Here is a 13341-nt window from a genome sequence, read left to right as displayed (position 1 = left end):
CAAAGTGCTAGCCTTAAGATTCCTCCTTTGAAACACTGACCCTCACACATAGACTCATAAGGATCAAAGTAAATATATGAATAAGCATTGGTGCTTAATATTTTTAAAATAATCGGACTGTGTATGTTAAGAATGGCTCTGATCAGTGTTCTACCCCACATGTCAGTTTAACATATTTTCCATTTCCTTTTGTCGGTGTAGTAGGCAGAGTGCAGTGGGGTGGTCTGCCTTAATGTTTCCCTCCCACTGCTGCTTCCCTCTGAGGGGTTTCCTACAAGGCAGTGATCAGAGACAAGCCTGCATGTCTGAGAAAACCCAGAAGTAAAGTGCAAAACTGTTTACAGAGTGGAAAACCACACCAGAAATCATCGGGAGTTGCCTGCCAAGTGATTTGTTTTGCTCTTTCATGCTATAAATTGCTTCCTCTCCATAGAATTCTCTAAGACCCTGTGCTGTCCTGTGGATTCCATCTTTAAAGAAGTGCATGAAAGCTCCTTTTCTTTTGTTTCTGATGTATTAAATGCAACTGGAGGAGTTCTTGCTTTTGCTTTACATCTGGCATAAACGCAATGTCAATGCTCTATTCAGAACAAGAATCACAGCGACTTCCAAAAGAAGCTCCTGTGAGAGTAATAAAATACAGCCAAGTCACCAGGATAACCAGGAGCTAATCCATACTTGTGAGCTGAGAACGTGTTAAGAAATGCATTCAGAATGACTGCTGAGGCAGCATCATGAAAGACAGCCTCTTAGGAGTCCTTAGAGCCAGCCATAGTGTTTGAAGCTATTCTAAGCTTAAAAGTTGTCATCTGCATGGTTTTGTTTAAATTAATGCATTTTATTAGACTAAATATGTTTAAATATTCAGTTTTTTTCACTTTACTGCTGACTGACTTTTATAAGGATGTGAACAAGACAAGAAAACACGTGAAACGGGTGAGGTGATTTTGTCCTCAGCTTTATATTGGTGACTCCATGTATTCTAAGACTGGGAATATACATATCACAGAAAAAACTTAGTTGTTTAGATTCTCCAGACCACATGAAAACGTTGCTCAGATCACTTGAAAGAGTAATAGACTCACAGGATTGCTGAACGGATGAAAAAGGTTAAAAAAAGATTATGTAAGAGGAAGTGCGCTAAGATTTCTAGCAGAAGCCGTCGTCCCCATGACGATATTGCAAGTTCTACTACAAGTTTTGTCTTCTCCCTTGTTTTAATCCCTTCTTTTTTCACTGACCACCCTGATTTGCTCATCCAAGAATGTGCATTATTATTTCTAGTTAACTTGCTATGGTAACTATTTTAGGAAAGATGTAGTCTATTTATCGAACATTTCAAGAGCAGTGCTAGTGAACTCAGCTTGAGAAACAGCAAAGTACATGCAGGTGGTTTAGTCAGTGAAGAATCTAAGTGTCTGAGTGTGATTACTTCGTTTTCTTTTTATGATGCTGGGAAAAGCTTTGGACACAGAGTAGGTATTAAATCAATGTACTTGAGGTCAGAGGCATGGCTGGATTTTAGACATGTGTACCCCAATGTTCATCACAGCACTGTTTACAATAGCCAGGACATGGAAGCAACCTAGATGTCCATTGACAGACAAATGGATAAGAAAGCTCTGGTACATATACACAGTGGAATATTACTCAACCATCAGAAGGATACATTTGAATCAGTTCTAATGAGGTCGATGAAACAGGAGCCTATTTTACAGAGTAAGGTAAGCCAGAAAGAAAACCACCGATAGAGTATACTAATGCATATATGTGGAATTTAGAAAGATGGAAAAGATAACCCTCTATGCGAGACAGCAAAAGAGACACAGATATATAGAACAGTCTTTTGGCAGTGTGGGAGTAGGCGAGGGTGGGATGATTTGAGGGAATAGCATTGAAAAATGAATATTATCATATGTGAAAGAGATCACCAGTCCAGGTTCGATGCATGAGGTAGGGTTCGCAGGGCTGGTGCACTGGGATGGATGACCCAGAGGGTTGGGATGGGGAGGGATGTTGGAGGGGGTTTCAGAATGGGGTACAGATGTACACCTATGGCTGATTCATATCAATGTATGGCAAAATCACTACAATATTGTAAAGTAGTTAGCCTCCAATTAAAATAAATAAATTTTAGAAAAAGAAAAAAAAAAAGATTGCCTGGAGAAATATCAATAACCTCAGGTATGCAGATGACACCACCCTTATGGCAGAAAGCGAAGAACTAAAGAGTCCCTTGATGAATGTGAAAGAGGAGAGTGAAAAAGCTGGCATAAACTCAACATTCTGAAAGCTAAGATCATGGCATCTAGTCCCGTGACTTCATGGCAAATAGATGAGGAAACAGTGGAAAGAGTGACAGACTTGATGTTTCTGGGTGCCCAAATCACTGCAGACGGTGACTGCAGCCATGGAATTAAAAGATGCTTGCTCCTTGGAAGAAAAGTTTTGACCAACCCAGATAGCATATTAAAAAGCAGAGACATTACGTTGCTGACAAAGGTCCATGTAGTCAAAGATACGCTTTTTCCAGCAGTCATGTATGGATGTGAGTGTTGGACTATAAAGAAAGCTGCTGCTGCTGTAAGTCACGTCAGTCGTGTCCGACTCTGTACGACCCCATAGACAGCAGCCCACCAGGCTCCCATCCCTGGGATTCTCCAGGCAAGAATACTGGAATGGGTTGCCATTTCCTTCTCCAGTGCATGAAAGTGAAAAGTGAAAGTGAAGTCGCTCAGTTGTGTCCGGCCCTTTGTGACCCCATGATCTGTAGCCTACCAGGCTCCTCCGTCCATGGGGTTTCCCAGGCAAGAGTACTGGAATGCGTTGCCATTTCCTTCTCCAATAAAGAAAGCTGAGCACCGAAGAATCGATGCTTTTGAACTGTGCTGTTGGAGAAGACTCCTAACAGTCCCTTGGAGAGCAAGGAGAAGCAACCTGTCCATTCTAAAGGAAATCATTACTGAATGTTCATTGGAAGGACTATTGCTGAAGATGCAACATCAATACTTTGGCCAGGTTATGCAAAGAACTGTCTCATTTGAAAAGACCCTGATCCTGGCAAAGATTGAAGGCGGGATGAGAAGGGACGACAGAGGATGAGATGATTGGATGGCATTACCAACTCGGTGGACATAGGTTTGAGTCAACTCTGGCCGTTGGTCATGGACAGGGAGGCCTGGTGTGTTGCAGTCCACGGGGTCGCAAAGAGTCGGACACGACTGAGATGAACTGAACTGAACAATGTTGTTTAGTTTTTATTGCTATTTTTGTCTTCTGTGAAAGTTTCCTTTTTGAATGCTTTATTTTATATTGGAGTATAATTGGTTAGTAATGTTGTGTTAGCTTCTGGTGTACAGAAAAATGGTTCAGTTATACATACATCTATTTTTTTCAAATTCTTTTCCCATTTAGGTTCTTACAGAGTATTCAGCATTGTTCCCTGTGGTATAGAGTATGTCCTTGTTGGTTATCCATTTTAAATAGAGCAGTCTGTACATGTCAATCCCAAACATACCTAGTTGAGATATGTCTTTTATCATAGGTCACTTTAAATCAGCATGGGAAGTAATCAGAATGAACATTTTACTAATAATATCATTAATTCGTAAAATATTCATTAAGCACAATACCAGACATTCCAACACAAGTGTCTTAAGATTTCTCTTCTCTTGAAAATCAAAATCATAGGAAAATATTGAATAAAATAGTCTTCCCCCAAAGAGAACTAGCACATTCAGTTTACTAACAGGATAAACGAGAATGTTGATAACTGAATTATATTGCAAGACTCCAAGTTAAACTAGTTAAAGGCGAATATTAGATTTTCTATAAATAGATGTTTGATCAAGGTGCTTGCTAATTTATCTTCTCTGCTTATAAACTGTACGCAAGAGCATTTGGACTTTCATAATTACAAAATATACTGAGCCAAAATTAATTTTGCGAGCAAATAGCAAATGGTTTAGTTACTATTCTTTTTGAAATATATTTTCTTCAATAAATATACCAACATAAAAACAACAAGAGTTCAAGTCTAACCAGAATGCCCAAGGCCACTTCCGCCTAAGCACAGAATAGGTTCTGGGTCTTATCTAAGCCACACAGTCATCTAAGCACCTCCTGTGAGGGGCCCAAGATACTGGACAAAACCTTGGGATGGGGAATGTGTGTTTCCAGGCCATAAGAAGCTCATGTTCTAATAAGATACGTAGATGTGTGTGTGTGTGTGTGTGTGTGTGTGTGTGTCTTTAAGTTGTTCAGTCGTGCCCAACTCTTTGTGATCCCATGGACTGTAGGCTGCCAGGCTCCTCTGTCAGTGGGATTCTCCAGGCAGGAATATTGGTGTGGCTGATAGCCATTCCCTTTGCCATGGGATCTTCCTGACCCAGGGATCGAACTCAGGTCTCCTGTGTTGCAGGCAGATGCTTTACCATCTAGGCCACCAGCAAAGCGCACACAAATGTGTGAATCCGTAATTATATGTAGGAAGTGCTATGCTGTCTGCCTAGAGAAATTAAAAAAAAAAAAAAATGTCTTCCTATAAGTGAATTGGGTCTTGATTTCGGACCTTTGGGGCTTCTCTGGGCTTGATTCTGGGTGGAATTGGTGCCTGCCTATACTGCCTTCCAGCCCCACATGGAGAACTGGCTGCACGTCAAGAGTTTGTTTTCAGGAGTAGAAACAAGAGCCAAGAGAAGCCACTTGCAGGAAGGGAAGGGGCTCACCTTCCTCCTGCTGATTCCTGGCCTCGTTCCTGGCTGAGTGCTTGGGTTTCAGGATTAACTGGTCTTGAATCTCTTGGGGCCCCTCCAGGAAGGCCTCCTGGAGGGCAGAAGCAGAAGTGCAGTCCTCAAGTCCCTGCTGCAGCAGCCCAGTAGCTGGAACCGCACTCATTTTAATTCCATAGGGATGTTCGTGACCTATATGGAGAAAATCTAAATATAGATTCAGACCGATGGTGATGGGTGTGATCAAACCCACCTTACCATTAGCGAGTGTGCCACACTGGTGTGACTGCTGGGTAGAGAAGGCTGTGACTCCCGAGTAAGCACAATGTGCAGTCTCAAGGGGACACACTACAAAAAGCAGGTGCCCAAGCAAAAGAGTTCAAAACATAACAAGAAAAGTGTTTTTTAGACACCTTGCTTGGCTTGGAAGGTATATATTCATCAGTGAATTGCACAATATTGACTTTCATCGTGTTTCCATCTGAGAATATCTGTGGCCTTCTAGTTTCTGCCTTGACACGCTACACCTGTACATCTTAGGCAAAGTGCTAGCCTTAAGATTCCTCCTTTGAAACACTGACCCTCACACATAGACTCATAAGGATCAAAGTAAATATATGAATAAGCATTGGTGCTTAATATTTTTAAAATAATCGGACTGTGTATGTTAAGAATGGCTCTGATCAGTGTTCTACCCCACATGTCAGTTTAACATATTTTCCATTTCCTTTTGTCGGTGTAGTAGGCAGAGTGCAGTGGGGTGGTCTGCCTTAATGTTTCCCTCCCACTGCTGCTTCCCTCTGAGGGGTTTCCTACAAGGCAGTGATCAGAGACAAGCCTGCATGTCTGAGAAAACCCAGAAGTAAAGTGCAAAACTGTTTACAGAGTGGAAAACCACACCAGAAATCATCGGGAGTTGCCTGCCAAGTGATTTGTTTTGCTCTTTCATGCTATAAATTGCTTCCTCTCCATAGAATTCTCTAAGACCCTGTGCTGTCCTGTGGATTCCATCTTTAAAGAAGTGCATGAAAGCTCCTTTTCTTTTGTTTCTGATGTATTAAATGCAACTGGAGGAGTTCTTGCTTTTGCTTTACATCTGGCATAAACGCAATGTCAATGCTCTATTCAGAACAAGAATCACAGCGACTTCCAAAAGAAGCTTCTGTGAGAGTAATAAAATACAGCCAAGTCACCAGGATAACCAGGAGCTAATCCATACTTGTGAGCTGAGAACATGTTAAGAAATGCATTCAGAATGACTGCTGAGGCAGCATCATGAAAGACAGCCTCTTAGGAGTCCTTAGAGCCAGCCATGGTGTTTGAAGCTATTCTAAGCTTAAAAGTTGTCATCTGCATGGTTTTGTTTAAATTAATGCATTTTATTAGACTAAATATGTTTAAATATTCAGTTTTTTTCACTTTACTGCTGACTGACTTTTATAAGGATGTGAACAAGACAAGAAAACACGTGAAACGGGTGAGGAGATTTTGTCCTCAGCTTTATATTGGTGACTCCATGTATTCTAAGACTGGGAATATACATATCACAGAAAAAACTTAGTTGTTTAGATTCTCCAGACCACATGAAAATGTTGCTCAGATCACTTGAAAGAGTAATAGACTCACAGGATTGCTGAACGGATGAAAAAGGTTAAAAAAAGATTATGTAAGAGGAAGTGCGCTAAGATTTCTAGCAGAAGCCGTCGTCCCCATGACGATATTGCAAGTTCTACTACAAGTTTTGTCTTCGCCCTTGTTTTAATCCCTTCTTTTTTCACTGACCACCCTGATTTGCTCATCCAAGAATGTGCATTATTATTTCTAGTTAACTTGCTATGGTAACTATTTTAGGAAAGATGTAGTCTATTTATCGAACATTTCAAGAGCAGTGCTAGTGAACTCAGCTTGAGAAACAGCAGAGTACATGCAGGTGGTTTAGTCAGTGAAGAATCTAAGTGTCTGAGTGTGATTACTTCGTTTTCTTTTTATGATGCTGGGAAAAGCTTTGGACACAGAGTAGGTATTAAATCAATGTACTTGAGGTCAGAGGCATGGCTGGATTTTAGACATGTGTACCCCAATGTTCATCACAGCACTGTTTACAATAGCCAGGACATGGAAGCAACCTAGATGTCCATTGACAGACAAATGGATAAGAAAGCTCTGGTACATATACACAGTGGAATATTACTCAACCATCAGAAGGATACATTTGAATCAGTTCTAATGAGGTCGATGAAACAGGAGCCTATTTTACAGAGTAAGGTAAGCCAGAAAGAAAACCACCGATAGAGTATACTAATGCATATATGTGGAATTTAGAAAGATGGAAAAGATAACCCTCTATGCGAGACAGCAAAAGAGACACAGATATATAGAACAGTCTTTTGGCAGTGTGGGAGTAGGCGAGGGTGGGATGATTTGAGGGAATAGCATTGAAAAATGAATATTATCATATGTGAAAGAGATCACCAGTCCAGGTTCGATGCATGAGGTAGGGTTCGCAGGGCTGGTGCACTGGGATGGATGACCCAGAGGGTTGGGATGGGGAGGGATGTTGGAGGGGGTTTCAGAATGGGGTACAGATGTACACCTATGGCTGATTCATATCAATGTATGGCAAAATCACTACAATATTGTAAAGTAGTTAGCCTCCAATTAAAATAAATAAATTTTAGAAAAAGAAAAAAAAAAGATTGCCTGGAGAAATATCAATAACCTCAGGTATGCAGATGACACCACCCTTATGGCAGAAAGCGAAGAACTAAAGAGTCCCTTGATGAATGTGAAAGAGGAGAGTGAAAAAGCTGGCATAAACTCAACATTCTGAAAGCTAAGATCATGGCATCTAGTCCCGTGACTTCATGGCAAATAGATGAGGAAACAGTGGAAAGAGTGACAGACTTGATGTTTCTGGGTGCCCAAATCACTGCAGACGGTGACTGCAGCCATGGAATTAAAAGATGCTTGCTCCTTGGAAGAAAAGTTTTGACCAACCCAGATAGCATATTAAAAAGCAGAGACATTACGTTGCTGACAAAGGTCCATGTAGTCAAAGATACGCTTTTTCCAGCAGTCATGTATGGATGTGAGTGTTGGACTATAAAGAAAGCTGCTGCTGCTGTAAGTCACGTCAGTCGTGTCCGACTCTGTACGACCCCATAGACAGCAGCCCACCAGGCTCCCATCCCTGGGATTCTCCAGGCAAGAATACTGGAATGGGTTGCCATTTCCTTCTCCAGTGCATGAAAGTGAAAAGTGAAAGTGAAGTCGCTCAGTTGTGTCCGGCCCTTTGTGACCCCATGATCTGTAGCCTACCAGGCTCCTCCGTCCATGGGATTTCCCAGGCAAGAGTACTGGAATGGGTTGCCATTTCCTTCTCCAATAAAGAAAGCTGAGCACCGAAGAATCGATGCTTTTGAACTGTGCTGTTGGAGAAGACTCCTAACAGTCCCTTGGAGAGCAAGGAGAAGCAACCTGTCCATTCTAAAGGAAATCATTACTGAATGTTCATTGGAAGGACTATTGCTGAAGATGCAACATCAATACTTTGGCCAGGTTATGCAAAGAACTGTCTCATTTGAAAAGACCCTGATCCTGGCAAAGATTGAAGGCGGGATGAGAAGGGACGACAGAGGATGAGATGATTGGATGGCATTACCAACTCGGTGGACATAGGTTTGAGTCAACTCTGGCCGTTGGTCATGGACAGGGAGGCCTGGTGTGTTGCAGTCCACGGGGTCGCAAAGAGTCGGACACGACTGAGATGAACTGAACTGAACAATGTTGTTTAGTTTTTATTGCTATTTTTGTCTTCTGTGAAAGTTTCCTTTTTGAATGCTTTATTTTATATTGGAGTATAATTGGTTAGTAATGTTGTGTTAGCTTCTGGTGTACAGAAAAATGGTTCAATTATACATACATCTATTTTTTTCAAATTCTTTTCCCATTTAGGTTCTTACAGAGTATTCAGCATTGTTCCCTGTGGTATAGAGTATGTCCTTGTTGGTTATCCATTTTAAATAGAGCAGTCTGTACATGTCAATCCCAAACATACCTAGTTGAGATATGTCTTTTATCATAGGTCACTTTAAATCAGCATGGGAAGTAATCAGAATGAACATTTTACTAATAATATCATTAATTCGTAAAATATTCATTAAGCACAATACCAGACATTCCAACACAAGTGTCTTAAGATTTCTCTTCTCTTGAAAATCAAAATCATAGGAAAATATTGAATAAAATAGTCTTCCCCCAAAGAGAACTAGCACATTCAGTTTACTAACAGGATAAACAAGAATGTTGATAACTGAATTATATTGCAAGACTCCAAGTTAAACTAGTTAAAGGCGAATATTAGATTTTCTATAAATAGATGTTTGATCAAGGTGCTTGCTAATTTATCTTCTCTGCTTATAAACTGTATGCAAGAGCATTTGGACTTTCATAATTACAAAATATACTGAGCCAAAATTAATTTTGCGAGCAAATAGCAAATGGTTTAGTTACTATTCTTTTTGAAATATATTTTCTTCAATAAATATACCAACATAAAAACAACAAGAGTTCAAGTCTAACCAGAATGCCCAAGGCCACTTCCGCCTAAGCACAGAATAGGTTCTGGGTCTTATCTAAGCCACACAGTCATCTAAGCACCTCCTGTGAGGGGCCCAAGATACTGGACAAAACCTTGGGATGGGGAATGTGTGTTTCCAGGCCATAAGAAGCTCATGTTCTAATAAGATACGTAGATGTGTGTGTGTGTGTGTGTGTGTGTGTCTTTAAGTTGTTCAGTCGTGCCCAACTCTTTGTGATCCCATGGACTGTAGGCTGCCAGGCTCCTCTGTCAGTGGGATTCTCCAGGCAGGAATATTGGTGTGGCTGATAGCCATATCCTTTGCCATGGGATCTTCCTGACCCAGGGATCGAACTCAGGTCTCCTGTGTTGCAGGCAGATGCTTTACCATCTAGGCCACCAGCAAAGCGCACACAAATGTGTGAATCCGTAATTATATGTAGGAAGTGCTATGCTGTCTGCCTAGAGAAATTAAAAAAAAAAAAAAAATGTCTTCCTATAAGTGAATTGGGTCTTGATTTCGGACTTTTGGGGCTTCTCTGGGCTTGATTCTGGGTGGAATTGGTGCCTGCCTATACTGCCTTCCAGCCCCACATGGAGAACTGGCTGCACGTCAAGAGTTTGTTTTCAGGAGTAGAAACAAGAGCCAAGAGAAGCCACTTGCAGGAAGGGAAGGGGCTCACCTTTCTCCTGCTGATTCCTGGCCTCGTTCCTGGCTGAGTGCTTGGGTTTCAGGATTAACTGGTCTTGAATCTCTTGGGGCCCCTCCAGGAAGGCCTCCTGGAGGGCAGAAGCAGAAGTGCAGTCCTCAAGTCCCTGCTGCAGCAGCCCAGTAGCTGGAACCGCACTCATTTTAATTCCATAGGGATGTTCGTGACCTATATGGAGAAAATCTAAATATAAATTCAGACCGATGGTGATGGGTGTGATCAAACCCACCTTACCATTAGCGAGTGTGCCACACTGGTGTGACTGCTGGGTAGAGAAGGCTGTGACTCCCGAGTAAGCACAATGTGCAGTCTCAAGGGGACACACTACAAAAAGCAGGTGCCCAAGCAAAAGAGTTCAAAACATAACAAGAAAAGTGTTTTTTAGACACCTTGCTTGGCTTGGAAGGTATATATTCATCAGTGAATTGCACAATATTGACTTTCATCGTGTTTCCATCTGAGAATATCTGTGGCCTTCTAGTTTCTGCCTTGACACGCTACACCTGTACATCTTAGGCAAAGTGCTAGCCTTAAGATTCCTCCTTTGAAACACTGACCCTCACACATAGACTCATAAGGATCAAAGTAAATATATGAATAAGCATTGGTGCTTAATATTTTTAAAATAATCGGACTGTGTATGTTAAGAATGGCTCTGATCAGTGTTCTACCCCACATGTCAGTTTAACATATTTTCCATTTCCTTTTGTCGGTGTAGTAGGCAGAGTGCAGTGGGGTGGTCTGCCTTAATGTTTCCCTCCCACTGCTGCTTCCCTCTGAGGGGTTTCCTACAAGGCAGTGATCAGAGACAAGCCTGCATGTCTGAGAAAACCCAGAAGTAAAGTGCAAAACTGTTTACAGAGTGGAAAACCACACCAGAAATCATCGGGAGTTGCCTGCCAAGTGATTTGTTTTGCTCTTTCATGCTATAAATTGCTTCCTCTCCATAGAATTCTCTAAGACCCTGTGCTGTCCTGTGGATTCCATCTTTAAAGAAGTGCATGAAAGCTCCTTTTCTTTTGTTTCTGATGTATTAAATGCAACTGGAGGAGTTCTTGCTTTTGCTTTACATCTGGCATAAACGCAATGTCAATGCTCTATTCAGAACAAGAATCACAGCAACTTCCAAAAGAAGCTCCTGTGAGAGTAATAAAATACAGCCAAGTCACCAGGATAACCAGGAGCTAATCCATACTTGTGAGCTGAGAACATGTTAAGAAATGCATTCAGAATGACTGCTGAGGCAGCATCATGAAAGACAGCCTCTTAGGAGTCCTTAGAGCCAGCCATGGTGTTTGAAGCTATTCTAAGCTTAAAAGTTGTCATCTGCATGGTTTTGTTTAAATTAATGCATTTTATTAGACTAAATATGTTTAAATATTCAGTTTTTTTCACTTTACTGCTGACTGACTTTTATAAGGATGTGAACAAGACAAGAAAACACGTGAAACGGGTGAGGTGATTTTGTCCTCAGCTTTATATTGGTGACTCCATGTATTCTAAGACTGGGAATATACATATCACAGAAAAAACTTAGTTGTTTAGATTCTCCAGACCACATGAAAATGTTGCTCAGATCACTTGAAAGAGTAATAGACTCACAGGATTGCTGAACGGATGAAAAAGGTTAAAAAAAGATTATGTAAGAGGAAGTGCGCTAAGATTTCTAGCAGAAGCCGTCGTCCCCATGACGATATTGCAAGTTCTACTACAAGTTTTGTCTTCGCCCTTGTTTTAATCCCTTCTTTTTTCACTGACCACCCTGATTTGCTCATCCAAGAATGTGCATTATTATTTCTAGTTAACTTGCTATGGTAACTATTTTAGGAAAGATGTAGTCTATTTATCGAACATTTCAAGAGCAGTGCTAGTGAACTCAGCTTGAGAAACAGCAGAGTACATGCAGATGGTTTAGTCAGTGAAGAATCTAAGTGTCTGAGTGTGATTACTTCGTTTTCTTTTTATGATGCTGGGAAAAGCTTTGGACACAGAGTAGGTATTAAATCAATGTACTTGAGGTAAGAGGCATGGCTGGATTTTAGACATGTGTACCCCAATGTTCATCACAGCACTGTTTACAATAGCCAGGACATGGAAGCAACCTAGATGTCCATTGACAGACAAATGGATAAGAAAGCTCTGGTACATATACACAGTGGAATATTACTCAACCATCAGAAGGATACATTTGAATCAGTTCTAATGAGGTCGATGAAACAGGAGCCTATTTTACAGAGTAAGGTAAGCCAGAAAGAAAACCACCGATAGAGTATACTAATGCATATATGTGGAATTTAGAAAGATGGAAAAGATAACCCTCTATGCGAGACAGCAAAAGAGACACAGATATATAGAACAGTCTTTTGGCAGTGTGGGAGTAGGCGAGGGTGGGATGATTTGAGGGAATAGCATTGAAAAATGAATATTATCATATGTGAAAGAGATCACCAGTCCAGGTTCGATGCATGAGGTAGGGTTCGCAGGGCTGGTGCACTGGGATGGATGACCCAGAGGGTTGGGATGGGGAGGGATGTTGGAGGGGGTTTCAGAATGGGGTACAGATGTACACCTATGGCTGATTCATATCAGTGTATGGCAAAATCACTACAATATTGTAAAGTAGTTAGCCTCCAATTAAAATAAATAAATTTTAGAAAAAGAAAAAAAAAAGATTGCCTGGAGAAATATCAATAACCTCAGGTATGCAGATGACACCACCCTTATGGCAGAAAGCGAAGAACTAAAGAGTCCCTTGATGAATGTGAAAGAGGAGAGTGAAAAAGCTGGCATAAACTCAACATTCTGAAAGCTAAGATCATGGCATCTAGTCCCGTGACTTCATGGCAAATAGATGAGGAAACAGTGGAAAGAGTGACAGACTTGATGTTTCTGGGTGCCCAAATCACTGCAGACGGTGACTGCAGCCATGGAATTAAAAGATGCTTGCTCCTTGGAAGAAAAGTTTTGACCAACCCAGATAGCATATTAAAAAGCAGAGACATTACGTTGCTGACAAAGGTCCATGTAGTCAAAGATACGCTTTTTCCAGCAGTCATGTATGGATGTGAGTGTTGGACTATAAAGAAAGCTGCTGCTGCTGTAAGTCACGTCAGTCGTGTCCGACTCTGTACGACCCCATAGACAGCAGCCCACCAGGCTCCCATCCCTGGGATTCTCCAGGCAAGAATACTGGAATGGGTTGCCATTTCCTTCTCCAGTGCATGAAAGTGAAAAGTGAAAGTGAAGTCGCTCAGTTGTGTCCGGCCCTTTGTGACCCCATGCTCTGTAGCCTACCAGGCTCCTCCGTCCATGGGATTTCCCA

The 13341-nt window shown here is 41.3% G+C and overlaps 2 protein-coding genes across 2 annotated transcripts in view; both read right to left on the bottom strand.

Moving 5' to 3' along the window:
• LOC129562108 (uncharacterized) overlaps positions 1-5966 on the bottom strand; it is a 52057-nt gene extending 46091 nt beyond the window's left edge. The window contains exons 1-3 of the mRNA XM_088836657.1: positions 5924-5966; positions 4989-5078; positions 4728-4922 (exon numbers count right to left, since the gene is read on the bottom strand). Of these exons, the coding sequence (XP_088692783.1) occupies positions 4728-4922; positions 4989-5078; positions 5924-5966 (328 nt within the window). The remainder of the gene's footprint in view (positions 1-4727; positions 4923-4988; positions 5079-5923) is intronic.
• Positions 5967-6352: 386 nt separating this feature from the next.
• The window catches only part of LOC129561723 (uncharacterized), a 198371-nt gene continuing 191382 nt past the window's right edge, over positions 6353-13341 (bottom strand). The window contains exons 50-52 of the mRNA XM_088836656.1: positions 10254-10343; positions 9993-10187; positions 6353-6363 (exon numbers count right to left, since the gene is read on the bottom strand). Of these exons, the coding sequence (XP_088692782.1) occupies positions 6353-6363; positions 9993-10187; positions 10254-10343 (296 nt within the window). The remainder of the gene's footprint in view (positions 6364-9992; positions 10188-10253; positions 10344-13341) is intronic.

The sequence above is a fragment of the Moschus berezovskii genome, chromosome 5 (genome assembly GCF_049115385.1).
Source record: "Moschus berezovskii isolate FMDL1 chromosome 5, NW_MosBer_1.0, whole genome shotgun sequence".
Lineage (NCBI taxonomy): Eukaryota > Metazoa > Chordata > Mammalia > Artiodactyla > Moschidae > Moschus > Moschus berezovskii.
The sequence above is the reverse complement of the archived record's forward strand: the minus strand, read 5'-3'. Positions and strand labels throughout refer to the sequence as shown.